This window comes from Rattus norvegicus, chromosome 17 (assembly GCF_021556685.1).
Source record: "Rattus norvegicus strain SHRSP/BbbUtx chromosome 17, alternate assembly SHRSP_T2T, whole genome shotgun sequence".
Taxonomy (NCBI): domain Eukaryota; kingdom Metazoa; phylum Chordata; class Mammalia; order Rodentia; family Muridae; genus Rattus; species Rattus norvegicus.
In genome coordinates, this window is record NC_141550.1 from 29,739,633 (window position 1) to 29,762,943 (window position 23,311).

Consider the following 23,311-nt stretch of genomic DNA (forward strand, 5'->3'; position numbering starts at 1 on the left):
TATGACCTTGTTGAAAAGAGTGTGTCACATGGGTGGATTTTGAGGTTTTAAATGTCCACACCAACCCCAGTCTCTCTCTGTCTCTGTCTCTGTCTCTGTCTCTCTCTGTGTCTCTGTCTCTGTCTCTCTCTGTGTCTGTGTCTATGTCCCCTCTCCCTTTCCCTCTCCTTCCCCCTCTCCCCCTCTTCCCCTCTCCCCTCTCTTCCTCGCCGCCCTCCTCCTCTCCCTCTCCCTCCCCCCTCCCCCTCTCCCTCTCTCCCTCTCTGCCTGTGGAACAGGATATAGCTCCCTGCTCCTTCCTTAGCACCTGCCTGCCTGCTCCCACACTTCAAGCCATAAAGTTAATGGACTAAACCTCTAAAACTGTAAGCAAGCCCCCAGTTAAATGCTTTCTTTTAAAAGCACTGCTTGGTCACAGTGTCTAAGGCAACTTATATTAACCCTCAGATTACACATCACACAGTACTGTGCATCTGTATAGGCTGAGAATGATTAAGAATTTCAGAAGTCTCAGAGTGTAAAAAAGATAAGACATAAGGTACTGGGGGGCTCATAGGAAGGGTGTCGGGGAGCACACAGAGCTGTGTTGCAATGGGAGCCAATCTGCAGACGCTCAGAATTAGATGAACTGGATAAAAAGACTGAGAGACAGCGGGATGGGCAAAGGGCAAGCAGTGGTCTCTGTCAAACGGTGGGGACCATGCTGAGCTGTAGCCAGAGAAAGGGGCAGTCCGCTTTTCCTCTTTTATGATCTCTCTTTTCCCATTGCAGTAATTCAATTCAGGTATGGGGGTACCCGGCTACTGACTGGACAACCAGAAAAGGGACTTCCCACCAATCAAAAGTACTAGGGAGACATGAGGGAAAGATATTAAGAAGACATAGCCACCTGTCACTTCAGACTTCCCTAGCTGCTTTGGGACTTCCTTTCAAGGTACCCAGATCCTTGGCTGTGCCATAGAAAAGAGGTTCAAGATGAGCCAGAGTGAGTCAAAGTTAATGGATTAAATATAGACAGGAAGTTACATAGGGAAGGGACAGTACACAATCCCAAAGCAGGACAGTGGGCTCCTCGAAGGAGTCCTGCTTCTGTGCCTTTCCCAGGGCTGCACATGATCCTGTGTGTTCCCGAGTCACCAGAAAACTTCAGAATCAAAGCACACTTTACATTTAGGTGAAGTTCTAAAGCTCAATTAAAACTATGTGAGCTGGTTTACTTATTCTTTACTGTAAGAATTTCCTTTTGTAAATGAAATTAAGATGGTTGTGTGGAGGACATTATATAGATTCAGGGACCAGAGAAGAGAGCTGAGGTGATAAAACTCTGGCCACAGTCATTTTGACCCTAGTAAATGTATTTCATTTGTTATTTTTTACCATCCTTGTCTGAGGCATCATTAGGAAAGCATGTGTTTCTGAGAAGCCTTAGCTTACCCAGTTGTGTTGAGTTTCCTGGACTCTTAGTCAGTGGGGAAGATAAGCAGATCCCAGGCTGTGGAGATTCCTCCCCTCCTTCTGTCTCGAAAGCAGCTAGTATGGGTCTAATACAGAATTTCAAAGTTAAGTGACTCCAGAGTTCTCATCAGAAAGCATCAGGACCATGAGTAAATGGAACCAAATTTTAAAGTTCTAAAGTTCTGAGCTCAAAATTCTGCAAAACAAAGTCACACTTCCATGAAGGAAAAATAAGAATTCATGATCAGTGGATCTACTTCAGAGAAAAAGCTACTCAGGTCCTTAAGGCCAGAGGCTAATGACCTGGAGAAAAGCCTGAAGTTCAGAGAAAAAGGAGCAATGGTAAATGTTCTTTTGAGTTTCTCCAATCTATCTGGTGACCAGAAGCATGGATGGTAAAGTCATGACGGTGCTGTGCTGCCCAATGGAATGTTCGATGGATAAAGAAGCAATGGACAAAAATCAAATAGGACTTTTGGACATTCCAGTGGAAATGACACAATCATGGCACTGAGGTCAATGTAGGTAAGTCTTGTTTGTCATCAGAGCAGCACAGGGAGGGATGGTAGTCTTCCAAGAGTTGGGCCTATTAGAGGTCCTTGGGTCATTATGGGCGTGTCCTTACGGGGACTATGAGATGAAGTTCCTCTTCCTCTCTTTTCTTCCCCCCCTCTCATTCCTCCCATCCCCACCCCACCTTTCTTTGCTTCCTGACACAAGATGTGGACACTCATTCAACACACTTTACCCGCCCTGAGGCATAACCCTTACAGAGGCTCAACCCAATGGGGCTGTCTGATTTTGACTTTTTTAAGATAGAGTTTTATGTAGCCCAGGCTGGCTTCAACTTTGCTATATAGCTGAGGCTGGCCTTGAACTCTATCCTTCTCTCTCCAACTCTCAAGGTGCTGATATTAAAGATGTGTGTGAAACCTGGCAACTTTCCTTGCCTTAATAGACAAAACTTCAGGCCACATTTTTATCCATTTCATTAAAAAATGAAAATTTCATAGTTGTCTTAAGGTTTTATAGCTATACTGAATATTAATTGCCAAAGAATACAGTGTCTCCTAGTTAAGTGTGTTCAAGCAGTGAAGGTGGCATGGCCACCAAGTCAGAGGGTCTTTATTCTTATAACTGGGGTCTGTTGCTATTGCTGCCATAACTTTCTGGTTGACTCAACGAATGGCTATTACATTCTATAGGAAGGAAATTAAACGCCAACTCATTCAACTTAGAAATCAAGAGAAGCACATTCCGGAAAACTAGCAGAAAAAAATGGTTCTCCCCACTTACTAAACACATAGCTCATCTTCTAAGGAAAGACTCAACAGATAAGTGAGGAATGTTGGTTAGAAAAGAACAAAATCAATATCTGGGCGAGTGACCCTTAAAGCAACAACCAGAATAGTCAGGTTCCTAGACACAGACACGTAATGATGGTGGCATAGGGACAAAGCTTTTGCTTTGAAGGGTGAAAAGGGTTCTGGAGATGGAGTACGCAGGAGTGTGAATGCTCCTAACACTACTGAACTGTACACTTAAAAATGTTCATAAGGGGTGCCGGGCCCCTAGCACTTGGGAGGCAGATTTCTTTGAGTTGGAGTTCAGCCTGGTCTGCAAAGCAAGTCCAAGACAACGGGACTATCACATAGACAACCCCTGTCTCGAAAAACAAACAAAACAAAACAAAAGTTCAAAAGGGTAAGTAAACTTTGTGTCACACACACGCAAAGCTTCAATATTCATGTGCATAAATGCTATGCTTTCCTTAAAATTTCTCCACTAGGAATATCAGATGATCTTAGACTCCAACGTTGGGGGTGGGGGCGTGCTTTTCTATTCCTACATTTTCTCAGTATCTTAAATTTAGCATTAACATCCCTGTTAATTCTGGATTGTCAACTTGATTGAATCAAGAATTAAGAAAAAGACAAACCATTTGGCAGATCCCTAAAGGTATTTTCAGAGAGGATTATTCCACTGACTGGAAGTCTCACCTCCAGAGTAGAAAGCACCTTCCCTTGGTGGGGGGCAGGAGAAGGGGCAGGTATGGAAGGTCCTAGGTAAGCCTATTGTTTCTTTACCTGCTCTCTTTCTCCCCCTGGTGGTGAGTAGAGTGTATCTACTCTGTTGCTGCTGCCCTTCTCTTCCTCCATAGAATCCAGCCTCTTGGGATCCACTGAGGACTGAAAACCAGGGGCTCTACAGTATTCCTCCTGGCCTTTATCACTAGGTGGGACTTAGGAGGCATTCATTACTCATTGATGGAGCTAGTGGACTCTTGGCCTCTCGGTGCACATGCAGCCATCTTTAATTGCCCAATATCTGTCAATCTGATGAATACCATTTGCAAGATACAGTCTCTCTGTTCTGTTCCCTAAAGAGGCCAAATACAATATTCCATTCATTTACCCAAATTCAATTTTACATAGATTAGCTTTGTCAGCATTAAAATAGGTGATTCGAATTTTGATAAAACATTTACGTTTTCTATCTTATAAAAAGATTGCCTCCCAGAAACACCTCATGTTCATTAAAATTCTGTTTATTCGTAAGGATAATTAATACAGAAATGTGCTATGGTCATAAGTTTGAGCTCCCAGATGACAGAGTCACTAACTCTAAGACCTTGTGAAATCTACATGTCAGTAAAATAACGAAAACAATGCACTCTGTAGACAACACTTGTAAACAACTGTGGCTCGTTGATAATGCTGAACATAACTTGCCAGACTTCAGCATCATTGAACTCTTGCTAATGTTGCATAACAAACATGGGGACCCACAATACCGCATCATCATTGTGTGGCTTCCCGGAACTGATAGTAGTGGAAATCTTCTCCCTACTCTGTATAGCAAGAGGAGCAGAAGCCTGAAGTCCACAGCCAACTCATCGCCCCAGAGCTGCACAGCACACCACCACAAAGCCTCAACTTTACTCCAGTGTCCTTTGCTAATGCCTGGCACCCAAGAAAAATCAATAAAAACTTTCTTGAGACATGACTGATGAACAAATGAATGAATGTTGCCAATATGCCAACCTCGCCAGTGTTGCCATCACCTCCATGAAACAGATGCCTGTGGCAGATGAATAGCAGATAAGTCATTTTACATGAATCATGTAAATGAGTTATTTGTCCTATTGGCCTGTGATGGATAGTGATGCTTTAATACATTAATTCCATCTGGCCTCCTATGACATCTCAGCACAGCATGTCATTAGATTTATGAAGACTCTTTTCAGTAATAATTGGGCTTCAGATCTTGAAGGAAGTGAGGTGAGTGCTGACTTTCTCCCCCATAAAACTCTAAAGATGCTTAGAGCATGGCATTGACTGGATGGGACCCGTGAACTTTCCGTCAGTGAATTCACTGTTTTAACATGATTCAGGTAATTCATCACAGCTGAGGGAGACACTGTTGGGAAAGAGAATTCATAATTCAGCTGGAGACCCAAGTCATGTCTCTGGTCTGACATGGTGAAGAACAGAACTGCCATGTACAGCCTTAGGCAGTGCAGGAAAGGGAGTGCCGATGCAGGCAGGGAAACTTGAGGAGTTAAGTACAAGAGACTCAAAACTGTGAGGCACAAAATCAACCAACTAGATTAGGCAAGCAGAAGCAGCCATTGTTATTTTCCTGCATACCATGCAAGTGGGCATGTTAAACTTAAAAGCCAAAAGGACAAAAGGGAATTTAAAGGAAAAATATCTCAAATTTTAAAAGCCACAATGCAGGCATTAAATCAAATTGAGAAAATAAAAGATTGTATTGGGGTTGGGAATTTAGCTCAGTGCAGTGGTTGAGCGCTTGTCTAGCAAGTGCAAGGCCCTGGATTCGGTCCTCAGCTCCAAAAAAAGAAGAAAGAAGAAAGGAGAAAGAGAGAAAGAAAGAAAGAAAGAAAGAAAGAAAGAAAGAAAGAAAGAAAGAAAGAGAAAAAAGAAAAGAAAAAAGATTGTATCAATGAACTTGGAAATAGGGCAGTACAAATTAGTCAAACTAAAAAAAAGACATCAAAATGACATTTTAAAATGTAAAACAGCTACGTGAACTGGGGATAGGAATCTCATCATCACTGCATGCACAGAGAAAAGATGAGGACATTGGGCTGAGACAGACAAGATATTTAAAGAGCTCCTGACTAAAAACTTCTCTAACGTGATGGGAGATATAAATTCACATACCCAGGAATCTCAACAAGCCCCGAACAAGATAAAAATGATTACATACATCAAAACCAAACAGCTGGAGAACAAAGACAAATCAAAAATCATAAGCAGAATATATGGAACTTTAACCTCAACACCTGGGAAGCAGAGGCAGGGGGATTGTATAATAGCAGCCAATCTGAACGGTACAGATTCTGGCTGAACAGAAAAATCAGAAGAAGCAAAAAAAAAAGTGGAAAAGACTGCACTTTTTGATGCAGATGATGGATGCATGTGTACATGGAGGAACAGCTCCAATATTAGACAGTGGAGGATATGGAGGGGTCATCCAAACCCATGCCAATTATGCAAAGAAAGTCTTTAGGTGCTGAAAGGAAGGAAAAAGGAACTCCAAATTCTGCACATAGTAGAAGTACCTTGTGTTATAGCTGTGGTGTGGAGTCTCCAGAAGAAGGGAAAGGAACAGAACCCACTGTGGGTGTGCCTGAAGTAGGCTAGACAACCAAAGTGGACAGGATGGCTGAGCGATTTCAGCAGGTCCCAGCCCAGGATGATGATGCTTCACTGGAACGAAATGAGGTTCACATGGCCCCTGACATGACAGCTACCTGTGTTTTGCTTTATTACAATGATGTGTCAATAGTGTTGTCTGTTCCCATCATGCAGCTGATGTCTTGGTGCATCTGAAAACCCTATATGTGGACAGAAAGGAGGAGTAAACCCTAGTCCAGCAGTATGGGACGCACTCTCCCTAATTTCAGAATCTCTGTCCCTGCAGTCTAACTTAATTCATCAATATTCCGTTAACATTTGCTCATGAATGAGTTGCCAGAGCTGCTACATTTGATTCACTGTGAGAATACCCACACTTGTTCCTTGAGTATTTTAGCTGTGTAATGAAAGCTCTCTCCAAATTCCTTAGACTGCCTCCTCTCTGAATTCTTTAGCCAGTGGTGGCAATTGCCTAAATATTCTGGAAGGAGGTCTGCATATCTCCCTAAGACCTCCTCGGGCCTTCACAGTTAGCAATATATTCACTGTAAAAGAATTGTTTGAAAAAATGCAACTACAAGGAAATGTTCTCAGAAAGAAATTCACAGAATAATTAAGAATGGCAATCCCTTAGACAAACTAACAAAGAGAGAGAGAGAGAAGACCCAGATTAACAAAATTAGAAATGAAAAGACGCTGTTGCAAAAATAAACACACACACACACACACACACACACACACACACACACACACACACACGAGAGAGAGAGAGAGAGAGAGAGAGAGAGAGAGAGAGAGAGAGAGAGAGAATGTGTGTGTGTGTGTTAGAGTTGGGGAGAAGGAAAAGTCCAGTAAAATGATGATGTCTATATCATCATTAGGAAATTCTCTGAATACTTATTTTCCAAAATTCCAAAACCTGGAATGCCAAGAAGAAATGCATGAATTTCTAAATGCATGCAACTTACCAAAATCAAAGCCAGAATTATAAATAACTCCAATAGAACCATTACCAGCTGTGGCGGTTTGAATGTGGTTGGCCCATGAGAAGTGCTACTATTAAGAGATATGGCCTTGTTGGAGTGGGTGTGGCCTTGTTGGAGGAAGTGCATCACTGTAGGGGTGGGCTTTGAGGTCCCATGCCGAAGTTCTGCCCAATGTGGAACTTAGTCTCCTTCTGGCTGCCTTCAGTTCAAGATGTAGAACTCTTGGCTCCTCCAGCACCAAGTCTGCTTGCACAGTGCCATACTTCCTGCCATGATGATAATTGACTGAACCTCTGAAACTGTAAGCCAGTTCCAATTAAATGTTTGCTTTTATAAGAATTGTCTTGGTCAAGACACCAGCAATGAGATTGAGGCTGTAAGTAAAAGTCTTTTCACAAAGAAAAAGTCCAGGTCCAGTTGAATTCTACTAAAACTAAAAGAAGATCTAGTTCCAGTTCTCCTCAGAGTAGTCAACCAAATTGAAGGGGGAAAAGCCAAAATTACCCGGTGAAGCCAAAATTATCATAGGGAAACCAGATGAAGACATAAAGAAAATTATAGAGCAATTTCCCTGACAAGAACAGATACAAAGGTTCTTAGCTAAATACTTGCAAACCCAAGTCAGGGACACGTTATAAAGGTTATATCATATAGACTTCATCCTAGAGATGTAAGGAAATTCCAACATATGTAGACCAATAAATTTAAGGAAAAGATCACATGGTCTTCTGGACAGATACAGAAAAAGCATTTGATAAGGCTCAACGTGCTTTCATGGCCAAAGTGCTGGATAAATGAGGAGTGGATGGAACATATTTCAAAGTAGTAAACACCATGTGCAATAAACCTACAGCCAACAGAGGAAACTGAAATCGATTTCAATAACTTCCAGAATAAGACAAGGATGCCCACTATCTCCTTTCTTAGTCAATGTAGTACTCAAATACAAGGGATTAAAATTGGAAAGAAGTCAAATTATCCCTATTTACAGAGGACACGTTGCATAATTAAAAGATCCTTGATTGTCTACCAGAAACAGTTCGGACCTGTAAACAATATAAATAAATTTGCAAGATACAAAATCAACATACAGCAGCCAGTTCCCTTCACATATAACAATAAGGAGCGCACAGAAAACTGCATTATGGAGAGCATTCTGTCTGGAATAGCTGAAAAAAGGTTATATTACAATTCTGGGTGGCTTCTTTCTTACTGTGGTGAGCATCATGACCGAAGGCAATGCTGGCTCCGAAGGGATTCTCTCAGATTTCATTTCCTGATCACGGTCTGTCATGAAGGGAAGTCAAGGCCAAAATTCAAGCAGAAACTTAAGCTCACCACTCAAACAGCAAGCGTGAGACAGAGTGCACTTTGGGAAATGGTACCAATCTGTTGAAACAGCAAACCTACCACCACTGGAGTTCCTCCTACTTCCCCCAATGAGGCCACACGTCTTAATCCTTCCCAAACAGTTTCACCAACTAGGGTCCAAATATTCAAATATAGGAGTATATGGAGGCCATTCTCATCAAATCGACACAAAACTGTAGCCGTCACTCTCATTTACTTTATGTATTTGAACAGAGTGAATATCAAACGTTGTATAAGCCAGAAAAATGGGATAACTGGGGACAGGGGGATCTACTTGTTACAGAGTAAGGACTAGCATTTGCAATTTTTTGTAGAGAACAATACCTGGTAGATATTCATTTGCTACAGAAAATTAGTTGCAGGTAATAGCTGGGCATAAGTTGTGCTAATATCCATGCAGTATGTGTGCTGTGATGCGAGACTAGGATATACAGCCTAACCAGAACAAAAAAGAAAGCAAGTTGGTTCTGTGAAGAATGCTTAGTAAATGTGCCACAGGAATTCCAGGTTCTGGGCTGCTGGCTGCTGTCCTGAAAACCAGGGAGACAGACAGTATCCGAAGGAAATCAATTTATTCCTGGTGGCCCAAGGCAAGACAGCTCATTAGGAAAGAGAAACATGAGAGAGGGACGCCTCCCCGTCACTTGTCACTTTCCTGCTTCTAATTTCCATCTCGCTGGTTCACACCCTGGAGCCTCTGTGTAATGAGCTCTATAACCTGCAAAAGGAGCTGAGCAGGCCTTTTTGAGGGCATCCGGAACACAGCTGTCTAACAGGGCTGGTGACAGAGGCCTCAGTCTACCCTCCTTGTGATCGAGGTGTTAGTAAGGATGAACACTTTCCCTCCACAAGCACACACTGCCCTGGCATCAAGCACACACGGAACACCTTCAAACTGTCTCCTCTTCAAGTTCTGTAGATGAGACAGGGATTACAGCTGTACACCTTCCCTGACACCTAAACTCAGTTACAGCTTGTTATCCTCAATGCCCCTAGGTCACACATAGCTACTGCTGAGGCCCATAGGGCATTCCTCTCCTGATGCAGGTGCTTGACTCCATTCAAATGCCTCTTGCCTCTCTGCTTCACCAGTAAACTCACTGGCTGCTTCATTCTCACTCATCCTGCAAATGAGTCTGGGAGACTCTTCTGTCTCCTGAGTAAGGCCCCTGAGTCATGGAGGAGACCCTCTGTATCTCAAGTACATGAACACCCCTATATCTGTGAGGATGGTTATCAGGTTACCCAGTCATCTGTATCAGGTTCAGTTTCCTGCTGCTGGTGACAGGTCCTGAGGAAAACAGGTTTTTGGGTTTTGTTTTGTTTTTTTCTGCCTCAGAGCTCAAACATCATGGGCAAAAGCCCTTCTTCCACAAGGGAGCTGGGTCTTATTCCCAATAACACTCGTCTATGCTTTCTCTTCATCCTCATCAACAATTAGTTGGGAAACTGTTAAAGACACATTTTTTTTTTGGTAGCTGAATCCATTTGAGATGAGAAAAGCAGGGGAGGAGGTGATTATAGAGTGATGTCTTTAAGCTTTAGAACACCCTGTATATCTACAGGGTAGATAGAACAAGGTTGTTAAAAGACAAAGCAAAAGAAAAGCATACTGTATACACCTGTAATCCCAGGAAAACGGAACGATGCTGATTCAGAGTCCTACCTGGCTACATGGCAAGATCCTAGCCTGACACAAAGCAGGGAGGAGGAAGAAGAGGCAAAAGGAAATAGAGGGGACAAGAAAAAGAGGAGGTTGGCCCTGGTGCACACCTGTAACTCTAACGCTGGTGAGACTGAGGTACAGACAGGCCTTGAGGCCAGCCCAGGCTATAAAGCACGAGTCGGCCTAGAAACACAACAAAACAAAAAAGTTGTGATGGCGTCTGGGGCTGCGGTTCGGTTGGTTTAGCTCTTGTCTGGATTCAGTCCTCAATCCTGCAAATAATTCCAGCTTTTGGGAAGTGGAGGCAGAAGGATCAGAAGTTCAAGTTCATCCTCAGCTAAGGAGAATCTGAAATAAGCTTGAAACATATGAGACTCTGTAGAGGAATTTTAATCTGGCAACATGGCTGCTTTGGCAAGAGATCACGTCCAAAGACTTTCTGGGTCTGTGTGAATCTGCTGGAATGACATACCTTTAATCCCTCTGACTGGAAGACCTTAGTATACATCTTTTATCCTAAACAATGAAAGTAAGGCTATTTTATAGAAAGAAGCACCTATGTTTGAAGTGACATCTAATTGAAGGGCAGACAAAGTGGCAAACCTTTTGTGGCAAAAAGATGTGACAGAATAAGTCAGAGATAGGATAAACGCCCAACTCTCATGAGAATAGACAGGAAAGAGAGGTGACCTAAGAGACCAGGGCAGAGAGAGAGAGAGAGAGAGAGAGAGAGAGAGAGAGAGAGAGAGAGAGAGATAAGGGGGTGTGTGCGCATATGTGCGTGTGTGTGCATGTTCGTGTGTGTGTGTGTGTGTGTGTGTGTGTGTGTGTGTGTGTGTTTTGCAATTTTACCTGGACAGTTTTACAGAGACAGGTTGCAGAGAGGGGTCAAGCTAGACATAGGTGAAAACAGAATGTTCCAGAGAACGAGAAGGAGCCAAAAGATTAGAACATATTGCCAAAGTGGGCATGAGGTCAGGCAGGACTATTCAGTGAGAAGCTGAGAGAAGCCACCTTGAATCATTCAGCTTGAAGAGGAGTTTTGAATCAGAACAGCTGTGTTGAACCAGACAGTCTAAGTTCAGAAGAACTAGAAAGAGTGAGTTGATTCAGCAGGACAATTACAACAGGCAAGTAAAAGTTATTTTTAAGACTCAGAAAGAAAAAAAATCACTAACAAATTAGGGAAAAAATAAAGGACTGGAAAGACAGAAGCATTAGTTTGGCCAGTTCTGTTCCAGCTATAGGTTTAATTCATCCAAGCAGTGCGATGAGAGTGAAGCAGGAAACATGAGGAAGAACGAAGTGTGCAAAGAGTCCTTTGTGACTAATGGAATCATAGTAGGTCCTTCCCCTGCAATTATACAGGTGAATATCACAGTTTCCTTGGTAGCACTTTCCCTGGTGCTTTCATTATAGGAACCTGGCAAGAGTTGAATTCCTTTGCTTGAGCTGTGGCTCAGTATAAAAGAGATACCCGGAAGCATAGAGCCAGAGTTTACACCCTCTGACAGCTTACAGAAAAGGCGGTAACTGACCCCAAAGTCGTCATCACAAGTGGAAACACGCGGGCTGGACAGAGACTTTCAACGGTTCACTTATACTCAACGAACTGGCCGAAACCTTCAGGAATAAGAGGTCCCAAACAGAAAAGTAACAAATGGCAGGCGTAGGGCTGAGAAACGAAGAAGACAGGAGCAGTACCTGGGACAGAGGGTCTTGTATCAGCTGACGACTTATGCCAATAAAGTTTGTTATGACGTTCAGCATCTTCTATCTAATGATATCAGTGAGGAAGTCAGAGATTTCTCACATAAAACAGTGTCTGGACTGAGAAACCAGTTTCTGGCTGCAGAAACCAGAGAGGCTGGGCATCCCATGTGTAAATACAAAGTGTAGGCTGAGGTGTCCGCTGATATCCAAGCACTTAAAAGGCTGAGAAAGGGGGATCATCACAAGTTCCAATGATGCCTTTATCATGAGACTTAAAATTTTAAAAACAGGTGTTTTTAAAATCAAGAAAAAAAAAGAGCTCGGCATCATGGTGTAAATCTATAATCCTAGAACTCAAGAGAGAGAGCAAGAGGATTATCACTATATATTTGAAACCTGCCTGGGATGCATAGTTAGGCCATCTCAAAACAAACAAACAAAAACAAGCAAACAAACAACAATAAAACAAACTCCTAACATAATGAATAAATGAATGAGTGAATGAATGAAAAGGAAACAGCGAGAATAATAGAAGATTGACATTATGAGCCAAATCTCAAAGGACTTGTGTGTTACATTAAGAGGTTTGGGTTCACTTATAAGGCGAAGGGACACACACCGAATTCCAGTGACTGAAGAAAGATCAAGAAAATATTTTGAGTCATGTCAGTCTCCTAGTCCATGTTATGTTTCTACAACCAAAAGCCACCAGCTGGCTAAATTACAGACAACAGAGGCCAGTTCAGCACTCTGGAGAAGTCTAAGCGACAAAGTCCTGGCGCCTGGCTGGGTTCTTCACATTGCATGTTAATGTCCAGTCTCAACCGATGCTCAAAGGCCTTCCTTCCAAATGCCATCAACACAGGAGCTGGGAGATGACGTTTTCCAAACATGAACTCTGAGGCACGGTTCAAACCACAACAGTGAGGTTTACAATGTAGAGCGATCTTTCGGAGAAATGGAAGAAAATGGACTGCAGAGGTAGGAATTAGAACAAACCCAGTCAGTACTAGTCGAGTAAGAGCAATATAGAAGCAATGAGGCCTGAAGAAAGACTAGATGAAGAGAAACAGGTGGCGAGGGCTTGTAAATTCAAAAAACAACTGTTAAAGGGCAACAGATCCATATAGGGGAGCCAGCAGTGAGACAGGGGGGATTCAGACTTCTTTAAGATATCTAGCCTTCACTATTAATTACATATTATTAAAATTATTCTTGACACTTTATTGATAGAATTTTATATGCCATAATGATAGCGTGAGCTGATGGTTTTAGTATTTATTATAAACAGAAACAAGCACTCGGGCTGACAGCTCCATCAATCGTAGGTTCCATGCCACCATCTCAAGAAACATCTCCCAAAATACTGAGCACACACTGTGAAGTGGAACCCCGAGATTCAGTTCCATGGACATTTTTCTGGTCTCTGTTGACCACCAGGCCTGGGAGTCTGTATCAAATCCTTCCTTAGACAGCACTGGTCACCTGCAAACGAGCCTCTAAGGTAGGACATAACTGACCCACACACCTCCTTCTCCAAGGTCTTCATAAGAACCGGGAGACCCGGTCCTCCAACAGAGTGGAGATTAGAACTCTGGGGAGGTCTTGAGGAGGATTCTGCCATTCTTACTCTAGTACAGAAAGGAAACTCTCAAGGGATGTGCTGGGTGTCTTTGACTGCGCTGTAAAGTAGTTCAAAAGTATGCCCATTGGTCCGTTTTAAAAATGTAATTTTTCTAACTTTTTAAATTTTACTTTGTCTAGTTATTTAACTTTCTTTATGTAATTGGTTTTGCATACCTGTATTATGCACATCATCTCTGTGTCGGATGACTGCTTAGGTCATAAGATGGATCTGTTCCCCTGGAACTGGAATTATGAATGGTTATGGCCCACCCTGCAGATTAAGAGAAACCAAACCCCAAGAGCCTCAAGTGTGCTCAAACAGCCTAGTCAACTCTTTAGCCTCACCAATTAGCTCTTTCAGGGCTCTCTAGTACTCTTAGCACAGAATCCAAACTCCTTAACGTGGGCACAGTGATCCTCAAGCTCAAACACCCTACTCAGAATGGTTCCCTTTCCTTTCCCCAGCCCAGTCTTCAGCCAGACACTGTTTATAGGCTGTGGCCTCTGCTAAGCAAGAGAATCACTTTCAGGGCAAACGCCTACATTAATGCTGCTTATACAATTTCATGTTCAGCTTAAACTTTATTGTGCAAGATAAGCATATCCAGGAACAGTCTTGTCCATTTAATCTTTTAAACATATGTTCCATGACCTTAAACTGAGCGTACTCAGGAACGTGCTCCTAACTGATCATTCTGGAAATGGTCGGGTTTCTAAATGAGTATGTTTAGACTCTCCGATTAAAATTCCCAGAGCACAGTGATCCGCCTCCGTACCCTGACCCTCCTGCGCCAGATCTTGCTCCAGTCACCTATGTACACAGTTGGACCTGGACCAGGCATACTAGGCTCCTCCTCGAAACCCGCCCATTCTCAACTCTGAAGGAGCTGCCAGTCACACCCCTGCCCCAGGCTCTCTTCCAAGTTCTGCTCCGCCCGCCTATTTGTCCCAGGGTCGGCTCACGGCCGGAGCTCACATCCTGGCTCCGCCCTCAGCCCCGGGCTCCGCCCACGCCCGGAGCGCACCTCTGGCTCCGCCCCCTCACAGTTTCAGCTGGGCCTAAGCCTCCGAGCTCAGTTTGACCTCAGCATCCAGCTATGGCGGCAGTGACCTGGAGTCGGGCGCGGTGCTGGTGTCCGAGGTAAGCTTGCAGCCTCGACTGTCCCTCCCAAAGTCGCCAGCGAGGTTTGTCGCCCGCCCACGGAGCCGCCCGCTTTGTCGTCTGTCTGGCCTGGCTGAGGGACAGCAGGATATTCCTTTGGAGATTTCCCAGCGAGAGAGCTCTAAAGAGTGACCTCGAAGGTTCTTCTTCTGCTGAGTCCCAAAGGGTAAGGATGGACGCGCTCCGGTCGCCTCCGTCGGTCCCTGGGGCACCCAGGCCTCCAGGCCCATCCCGGAACTTCCTAGGGCACACAGTGCCTTGGCTAAGGTGACACTTTGTCCAATATTGCTAGTTAGCTCTGAGCGCTGCTGGCTCGCAATCCGTTATCACCAGTGTGAGGTTTCAAGCAGTAAGTTCACTTTGTTAAGAGAAGTAGCTGGAGAGAGTGACCCACATGTAGCAATTCAAAGAACTATGGAGCAAAGGTTGGAAACCGCATGCATGCAGTAAAATCAGCGGCTTGAGAGACTTTCTCAAAAGGCAAAACTTATGCTCCATTTGAGTAAGTGTGCACTACAGTGTGTGGGGAGTCGGTTGCCTACTTTAGGGAAAACAGTGCAGATGCACGCCGTTCTGAGCAGTATGACTTGGAACCAATCAGTAATCCTGTTGCTGCAGAAATGGAGGGCCAGGAAGAAATAAAAAACACTGTTTGAAGTCTCCTGCAGGTCCTCAGATTACCAGTGACTAAACTGCACCTAGGCAGACCAGCCATGAGAGCCACTCAGCAGGACTTCGAAAATGCAATGAACCAGGTGAAACTCTTGAAGAAGGACCCAGGAAATGAAGTGAAGCTGAGACTGTATGCGCTGTATAAGCAGGTAACAGCCTGAGCTCTGTTGGAACTTAAACGCGTTTTGAGCAAGTGATTCCTGTAGTTGACATGTTTCTAATACGCAGCTTGAATGGTTTCTAACGTGTGGGTTGCATGGCTGACTCCCCTTTGGCATATATGTATGCAGGCTTTGTTTTGTTTTGTTTTTATATTAGGCCTTGATGTGCAATTAAAGCACAGAGTAGCCTCCTCTGCTTCTCTCCAGAATAAAGAGATTTGGAAAATATCACATTTACATCCACATGTTTGGAGCCTGCTTGAGTCCTTCCCGAGGAGAGTAATTCACTGGGGCAGTTGGGAAAACTTGAATATGGACCAAGTTTTACCATTACGCACCAGTGTCCTGGTTATTGTTAAATGGTGCCATGATTGATTATATAATAAAATGTTGGTGTTTCAGAGAAATAGTAAGTATTTAAGGATGAAATAGTATGCTTTTTGGGATGTTTGAAATTAATTAAATTAAAAAATATAATCAGTGAAGATATAAGGTAAAATTTAATAACTGCCCAACTGATTAATTGGCTACCATAATTCATATGTGTGTGGAGGTCTGAAAATTTCTATAACCTTTGAGGAACTAAAGGTTATAATGGCAAAGACTTCACTCAGATGTCTGCCAGCCTGGACTTCTTTGTTATCATTTATTGCTTTTATCATTTCTGCCTGGTGATGCGTGTGTCTCTTTATCGTGGGTGTCCTGGTTGTTTTGCTTTGTTTCGTTAACTTGGCATAAGCTAGACTCATCTGGGAAGAGGAGGGGCTCATGGATTAAGAGAGTGCCTCCATGAGACTGACGTGTCTGCAGGTCTGTTGAACATTGTCTTGATTAATGATTGGTGCAGAATGTATGAGAGAACAGGCTGAGCAATCCAGGAAGCCCACCCTCTGCCACCACCAGCTTCTGCTTCAGTTCCTGTCTCCAGGTTCCTGTCTTCATTGTCTGCCCTGACTTTTATGACTGATGGAATGTGGCCCGAGTGCTGTGAGCTAACATAAACCCTGTCCTCCCAAAGTTGCTTCTGGTCATGGTGATTTATCACAGTAATGCACACCCTAAGAAAATGGATGTGCACCTTCAAGAATTTTACTTGTCCAAAAAGACTTGGCCCTAAGATACTAGGAGGTATTCTCTAGCTCTGAGAACTGTCTTTCACGCCTGGAGAGTCTAGCAGAGGATTTAGGGTACAGTGTGATCTTGGGATAAGCAGGTTCACCTGTGGGTTAGGGCTCTGGCAGAGACTAGACACAGAAGTTGCAGAGCGTTTCTTCTTTGGCAGTACTCCACCTATTGTCATATGTCCCTGACTCCTGGAGAGAGGCCAATAGTAATGCCACACTGGCTTCTCCTCTGAACTCTATCCTGTGAGCTTTTGCCTTGGGCTTATTTAAGTCTCTTTCCTTTCCCTGGGAGGAACTATGGCTGTGAAAACCACAGCTTGCAGGGTCCCTCCAGTCTTTCTAGTGGATTTGAACTGAGGTGATCTTAGAAACAGTTTGTCAGGAGCAGCAGCAGTCAACAGTTCGGGTGGAGAAAGGCAAGGACAAGAAACAAATGGAAGCCACGATGTGAAGCCTCTGGCAGGTCCTTAGACTCCCCATGGCAGAGAGAAGAGCAGCCCTCTGTGAATGTGGTTTCCTATAACGTCCCAGATGGCTGTCTCCATATGGTGACTTTATCTGTGTGAGGTCAGAGCCTCCACCCGTGAGCTTCAAAGCCTCCTCTGTCCCCTGGTAACTAACTCTATTACAACTGAGAAATTTTACATTGTTTAAAATCCCTTCAGAAAAGTAGCCAAGTGGGGTATTTTATTCAACTCAGGATACCTACTCTACCTACCCACTAAAAGAATTAAAAGTTTTCTTTTTATTTCCTGACATGACCCTCAGATGAACTTCCTGAGGACTAGGAACTGTAAGGCTGCATCACTACCTGAAGCATGCCCCCTTGAGCAGTTAGCAGGTGCTTACCACACCTACCAATGGGGCTTTGGAACACAGTGCAGACTTCCAAATGTTCTGTAACTTTTGATGACTGACTCCGTATTTTCACTCCCTGTGAAAACTGACAAACTCTTAGGGTTTTAGAACCACTTTCTCGAAAACTTTCTCTGAATATTAATCCCGGCTGTGCTCTCCACAGGCCACAGAAGGACCCTGCACTATGCCTAAACCAGGTGTGTTTGACTTTGTCAATAAAGCCAAGTGGGATGCATGGAATGCTCTGGGCAGCCTACCAAAGGTAAGTTTGTTTCCTGGGATAAACTAGACTATTATTATTAACTTGAAGTCACCAAAGGCTTTTTATTTTTTCCAGCAAATCTGTTATCAATGAGCGTTACAAATTTTTTTTATTTTTTTTTCCCCTTCACTGTTGTACCCTAAATTTGGCCTTGAACTCAATCCTCCTGCCTGAGCCTCCCAGTGGCTAGAAGTACACATATGGGTCACTTCTCCCACTGCTACCGAAGTCGTTATGTTCCTCTGTCAAATCAAAGCCCCTCCTCTTGGCTGCATAGCTGTTTCTATTAGCATAGTACACTTCTCAAATTGCTTGTTTTGAAGACTGAAGGTCTTTGTCACCTACTCCTCAGGAAACTGCCAGGCAGAACTATGTGGACCTCGTATCCAGTTTGAGTTCCTCATCTGAAGCCTCGAGCCAGGGAAAGGGTGGAGCTGATGGGAAAGCCCAGGAGTCCAAGGGCATCCTGGTAACGTCTGAAGGTGGCATCACAAAGATCACGTTCAATCGGCCCTCCAAAAAGAACGCCATAACCTTCCAGGTGATGCTCCTGCCCAGGGACTAGACACCTTTTGCTTCTATTTCTCTCATTTAAACTTTAGGCATTGTTGTTTTGTTGTTGTTGTTGTTGTTGTTTGTGTTTGTTTGGTTTGTTTGCAGCAGATTAGCATGATTGGCTTCATGCTTCACTCATCAGAGCTGGGCCTTGTTTAGGATGTGTATATTTCTGGCAGGCTCTACATATACAGTAGTCAATGAAGCTTTGCTGTGAATGGAAGCAGGAGTCGGTTAAATCAGTCTCAGGAAAAGGGCATTACTAGGGGATGCACTGAGGCCGCTTAAGGGGAGCATAAATCCCAAGTCTTTCCCATGCTGGTGGATCCTTATTTCATATAAGGGGAGGGAAGTAGACAGACATTCTGTTGTCAGAAGAGCAGTAATTGCCCTGTTCGAATGAGCGGCTTTGAAGGCGATTTTAAATTTCCCCTTGAACGATGATAATAAGTTAATTACTTAAGCCCCTCGTTCTTGATATTTCAGGGAGTTTAACATATGCTGGGAGCTGAACATGGGTCAAGGCTGCCATCTGCAGTGTAGGACAACATGCTAAATCGAAACTTTGAGAACCTTGTAAATTTGCTCCTGTGCCTTCTAATTGATTCAGCGTTTAATTCTGAGAACATTGTGTACTTCCCCAGAGTCACTTCTGGGTAAGGAGGGTTCTTACAGCTACAAGCTGTAGCAACAAGAGTCAGGACATCCTGAACAGAGAACCCTAACACCATTAGTTAGCAAAATAGTTCAGCAGGTTAAGAAGTAACTTGGTAAGTTCTTACAGCTGGTAAGCAGGAGAATCTAAATTGATCCATCTCTTTCCTGGCCCTGGTTCTAGCCAGTTTGTGTCTTGGCTGCTGTAGTCTCCTTTACAGTGATTCTCAGGAATTCTTTCCCATCCCCTGCCTTGAGGGAAACAGTCACCATTTTACATACTTTTACTTTTCCAGTATCTTTATAAATATCCACCCTCCTCATCACTCTTCCCCACATTGAATTTTACTAAAGTAAAACCTATTCCAATATTGAAAACATACTAAAACTACGGCAGGATTTTCAGAACATTCAGTGGACAATGCCCTTGTGCCCAGCACAGTGTCTCAGGAGTCCTGCCTCTGGCATTAGTTGTCACTTCCCAGACTGCACAGGGCACTTACCCTTTCTTGAAGCCACAGCTGAGATGCTGTTCCAGGGACAGTTTTCCCAGCCACCTTCCCTCTCACTTGCTGGAGGCAACCTCAAGAGTTCTAGCAAGCCGTGTGCTGGCCATGCCCTTGCCTTACCCATCCCTGTTGGAACACATTAACTGTTCAGCCACAGAGGGAAAGGACTGGGTCTCTTCTGTTCAGTTTTGGACAAAGTGGTTATTTGGCACTTCTGCCACAGCACCTGTGCATCATGTGCGCCCAGGAGTTGTCAGGGGAATGAAAATCTTCCCAGGCAGCCTCTGTTTTGGCCATTAAAATAGAATTCCTAGGTCTTCAGAGATGGGTCTGTCCTTAAGAGCACTCGCTGCTCTTACAGAGGACTTGACTTTGTGTCCCGGCACCCGCAGCGTGGTTTACAATCTTCTGAACCTTCAGTTTTAGGGGATCTGCCACCCACTTCTGATCTCCAGAAGCACCGGGTACAACAGAGTGCACACAAACAGACATGAGGCAAATAGCCTGGTATTCCATTAGGTGCCATTTACAGGGATGCGGAGAGGTGGCTGTTTGAAGTAGAAGGCCAGTTCCTCTGTTTGGCACTGTGTTGAGGAAGGATTGCAGACTGATGAGTGGCTTAGCACGCTAGGTGATGATCTCATTTTTCTTGTTCTTCTTCCTATCTCTGCATTCACGTAGATGTATCAGGATATTATACTCGCGCTTAAGAATGCCAGCACGGATGACACAGTCATCACCGTTTTCACAGGTAAGACCACCCCCACACTTACTCAATTTCTATTTTAGGGCATCTCGTACTAGGTGGAGACATGAATGCTATTGCTCGAAGGCCTTTTCCAGCACTTCAGTGGTTTGACCCATAAATATACCATGTTACCATGGACATAGTGTAACCAATCTTCTATAATTACTCTGTCTGATAAAACATAAGCCCAAACCTGAGAAAGGAAAGCTCACGGTGCGATTCACAAGAACAACAGCAGCAAACAACTTATCTGTCTAAAACAGATGGACTTCTTACTACCTGTGCATCTGCTCAGCATGAAAAGAAACAGATGCTTGACCCATGGCCTTTAAAGCATGGCTATCGAGGTCAGTGAAATACAGAGTGCACATTGTTCACATCAGTTGCATAAGTCCTATAGTATTGACAGAAGTCAGCTCTGTCCACAAAGTCAGAAAGTAACTTCCTTGGGGCAGCTGGGATGACAGGCTAGGAAGAACGTCTGGAATATTCTGAGCTGCCCTAAACACCCCAATAGACCAGTCCCATGACAAGGAATCATCTGCCATGCTGTATGTAGTCACACCATGTCCAGTTACTTATGTTCTTTAACACCCACATCTTGCTAGTCCCTGGTGTGTTAATGAGATTCACCAGTGTGCTTCTAGTGGGTGGCCCAGAGCCCTGCACACAGCAGATACACAACAGCTGCAGGATGAGTAGCTACATGAGGGAATCGTGCCTTCCACTGAGGGTGTGTGTTTAGTAAAATGTTGACTGTACTATTCCCAGGAGCTGGTGACTACTACAGCAGTGGGAATGACCTGACTAACTTCACTAGCGCCTCTGGGGGGATGGAGGAGGCGGCTAACAAAGGTGCTGTAGTACTGAGGTAAGACTGACACTTGTTTGATCCTACAGAGTTAATCCTTTCCCCCTACTTTTGTGTGTCTGTCTGTGGTGTGTATGCATGCATGTGTGTAGATGTATGCACATGTGGAGTCTGAGATTGATGTCAGAAATCTTCATTGTTTTTCCCTAAGACCAAAAAAAAAAAAAAGTGTGGGGGGTGGGGAGAGAAAAAGGAAAAGAAAACAAAAACAAAAACCACTTAGGGTAGGGAACAGTCTATTCCTCTTACATTTCCGTATCACAGTTCATCATCAGAGGAAACAAGCTCAGGAACCTGGAACCAATCCAGAGACAATGGAGGAATGCTGCTTGCTTATCAGCTTGCTCCCTCTTGGCTTGCTTAGCTTTCTTCCTTATAGCATCTGGGACCACCAGCCCAGGGCTGGTACCACCCACAATGGGCTGGACCTCCCACATCAATCACTAATTAAGAAAACACTTTGCAGACTTGCCTATAGCTCAATATTATGGAAGTGTTTTCTCATCTGACAGTCTTTCTTCCCAAATGACTAGCTTCTGTCAAGCTGACATAAGTCTAGACAACATACACTTTCACTTGACTCATTGAAGCAAGATCTCTCAAAGCCACAGCTCCCCCTCCATGTCTCGTTAGCTGGCTTGCTCGAGGTTTCCATCTCCACCTTCTGAGGCCAGAAGGACAAGCAGGCCTCCACACCCACCCAGAATTTATTTGGGTTCTTGGACTCCAAAATTCACTCCAGCCCTCCTACTTGATTGACAGGTGTTGTAAATGATGAGTCATCCCACCAGCCTCCCCAAGAGAGCTCACTCTTGACACATCAGTACAATGCCCACTCATCTATGCTGACACACTGCATTGTGATTCCCCATCAGCTTCCCTCTCTTCACCCTGCCCTCTCCATGGGACTGACTGGAAAGTGAGAAAGAGCAGCGGGAGTGTGAGTTCTCGCGCATGCGTGGTGTGAGCAGACAGTGCCAGTGAACGCTGGCAGCACACTGGGAGTGGTCTTGGAAGGCCTGAGGCTTCAGCCTCCCTGTTCTGCTGAGTCTCTCGGTCTCCCTGTGCTGGAAGGTGGGGTCATGCACTCAGTCATCCTACCTGATCCCTTGGTCACAGCTGGACCACAGTCCTGAACTCACAGCCCGGAGCGTGGAGTCATGGCCTGATATTCCCTTAGGTGCAATTTATAAGGATCCTCAACCAATCTGGAGAGGCGGCTCTATAAAGTGATATCACATCTATACATTTCTATAGTTAGTGGTACCACTTTGGTATGTTTAATGATTTTCTATTTCCATTTCTTTAGGGAATTTGTAAACACTTTTATAGACTTTCCCAAGCCTCTGGTTGCAGTAGTCAATGGCCCAGCTGTGGGAATCTCTGTCACCCTTCTGGGACTATTTGATGCCGTCTATGCATCGGACAGGGTAAGTCTCCTTCCACAGACATAGGTCAATCAGTGTCCTGACTGTGGCTCTCACTAAGTATATTACAGGGGACTAACGGTTGTGCTGGTTAGTTGGTTTTTTGTCAACTTGACACAAACTAGAGTTACTTATTAAGAGGGAACCTCAATTGAGGAAGTTTTTCCTTCTTCAGATTGGTCCATGGGCATGTTTGTGGGGCATTTCCTTGGTAAATGATTGATGTGGGAGGGCCCAGCCCACTATGGGCCAAGCCATCACTGGCCAAGTTGTATAAGGAAGCAGGCTGAGCAGACCAGTAAGCACTGTTCCTCCCTGCTTCCCGCCTCTGCTTCTGCTTGTGTTCCTGCTGTGGCTTCCCTCAGTGATGGACTGTAAGCTGTAACCCAAATAAACCCCTCTCTCTCCTGTTGCTTTTGGTCAGTGTTTCGTCACAGCAACAGAAAGCAGAGCGAGACAGTGGTGGGTGCCGTAGTTTAGACAGTGGTGGGTGCCGTAGTTTAGACAGTGGTGGGTGCCGTAGTTTAGACAGTGGTGGGTGCAGTAGTTTAGACAGTGGTGGGTGCCGTACTTTAGACAGTGGTGGGTGCCGTAGTTTAGACCGTGGTGGGTGCCGTAGTTTAGACAGTGGTGGGTGCCGTAGTTTAGACAGTGGTGGGTGCCGTAGTTTAGACAGTGGTAGGTGCCGTAGTTTAGACAGTGGTGGGTGCCGTAGTTTAGACAGTGGTGGGTGCCGTAGTTTAGACCGTGGTGGGTGCAGTAGTTTAGACAGTGGTGGGTGCCGTAGTTTAGAACGTGGTGGGTGCAGTAGTTTAGAACGTGGTGGG

The 23,311-nt window shown here is 44.4% G+C and overlaps 1 protein-coding gene and 1 long non-coding RNA gene across 7 annotated transcripts in view; one reads left to right on the forward strand and one right to left on the reverse strand.

Moving 5' to 3' along the window:
* The window catches only part of LOC148000097 (uncharacterized), a 110,607-nt gene that overhangs the window by 50,768 nt on the left and 36,528 nt on the right, over positions 1-23,311 (reverse strand). The gene's annotated exons all lie outside the window — the stretch shown is intronic.
* Eci2 (enoyl-CoA delta isomerase 2) overlaps positions 1-23,311 on the forward strand; it is a 35,797-nt gene that overhangs the window by 4,871 nt on the left and 7,615 nt on the right. The window contains 7 exon segments of one of the 6 annotated variants that reach the window (NM_001006966.1): positions 14,544-14,622; positions 15,302-15,464; positions 17,622-17,720; positions 18,073-18,261; positions 20,120-20,189; positions 20,958-21,057; positions 22,367-22,487. In NM_001006966.1, the coding sequence (NP_001006967.1) occupies positions 14,579-14,622; positions 15,302-15,464; positions 17,622-17,720; positions 18,073-18,261; positions 20,120-20,189; positions 20,958-21,057; positions 22,367-22,487 (786 nt within the window). In that variant the 5' untranslated portion in view covers positions 14,544-14,578. 6 annotated transcript variants of the gene reach the window in all.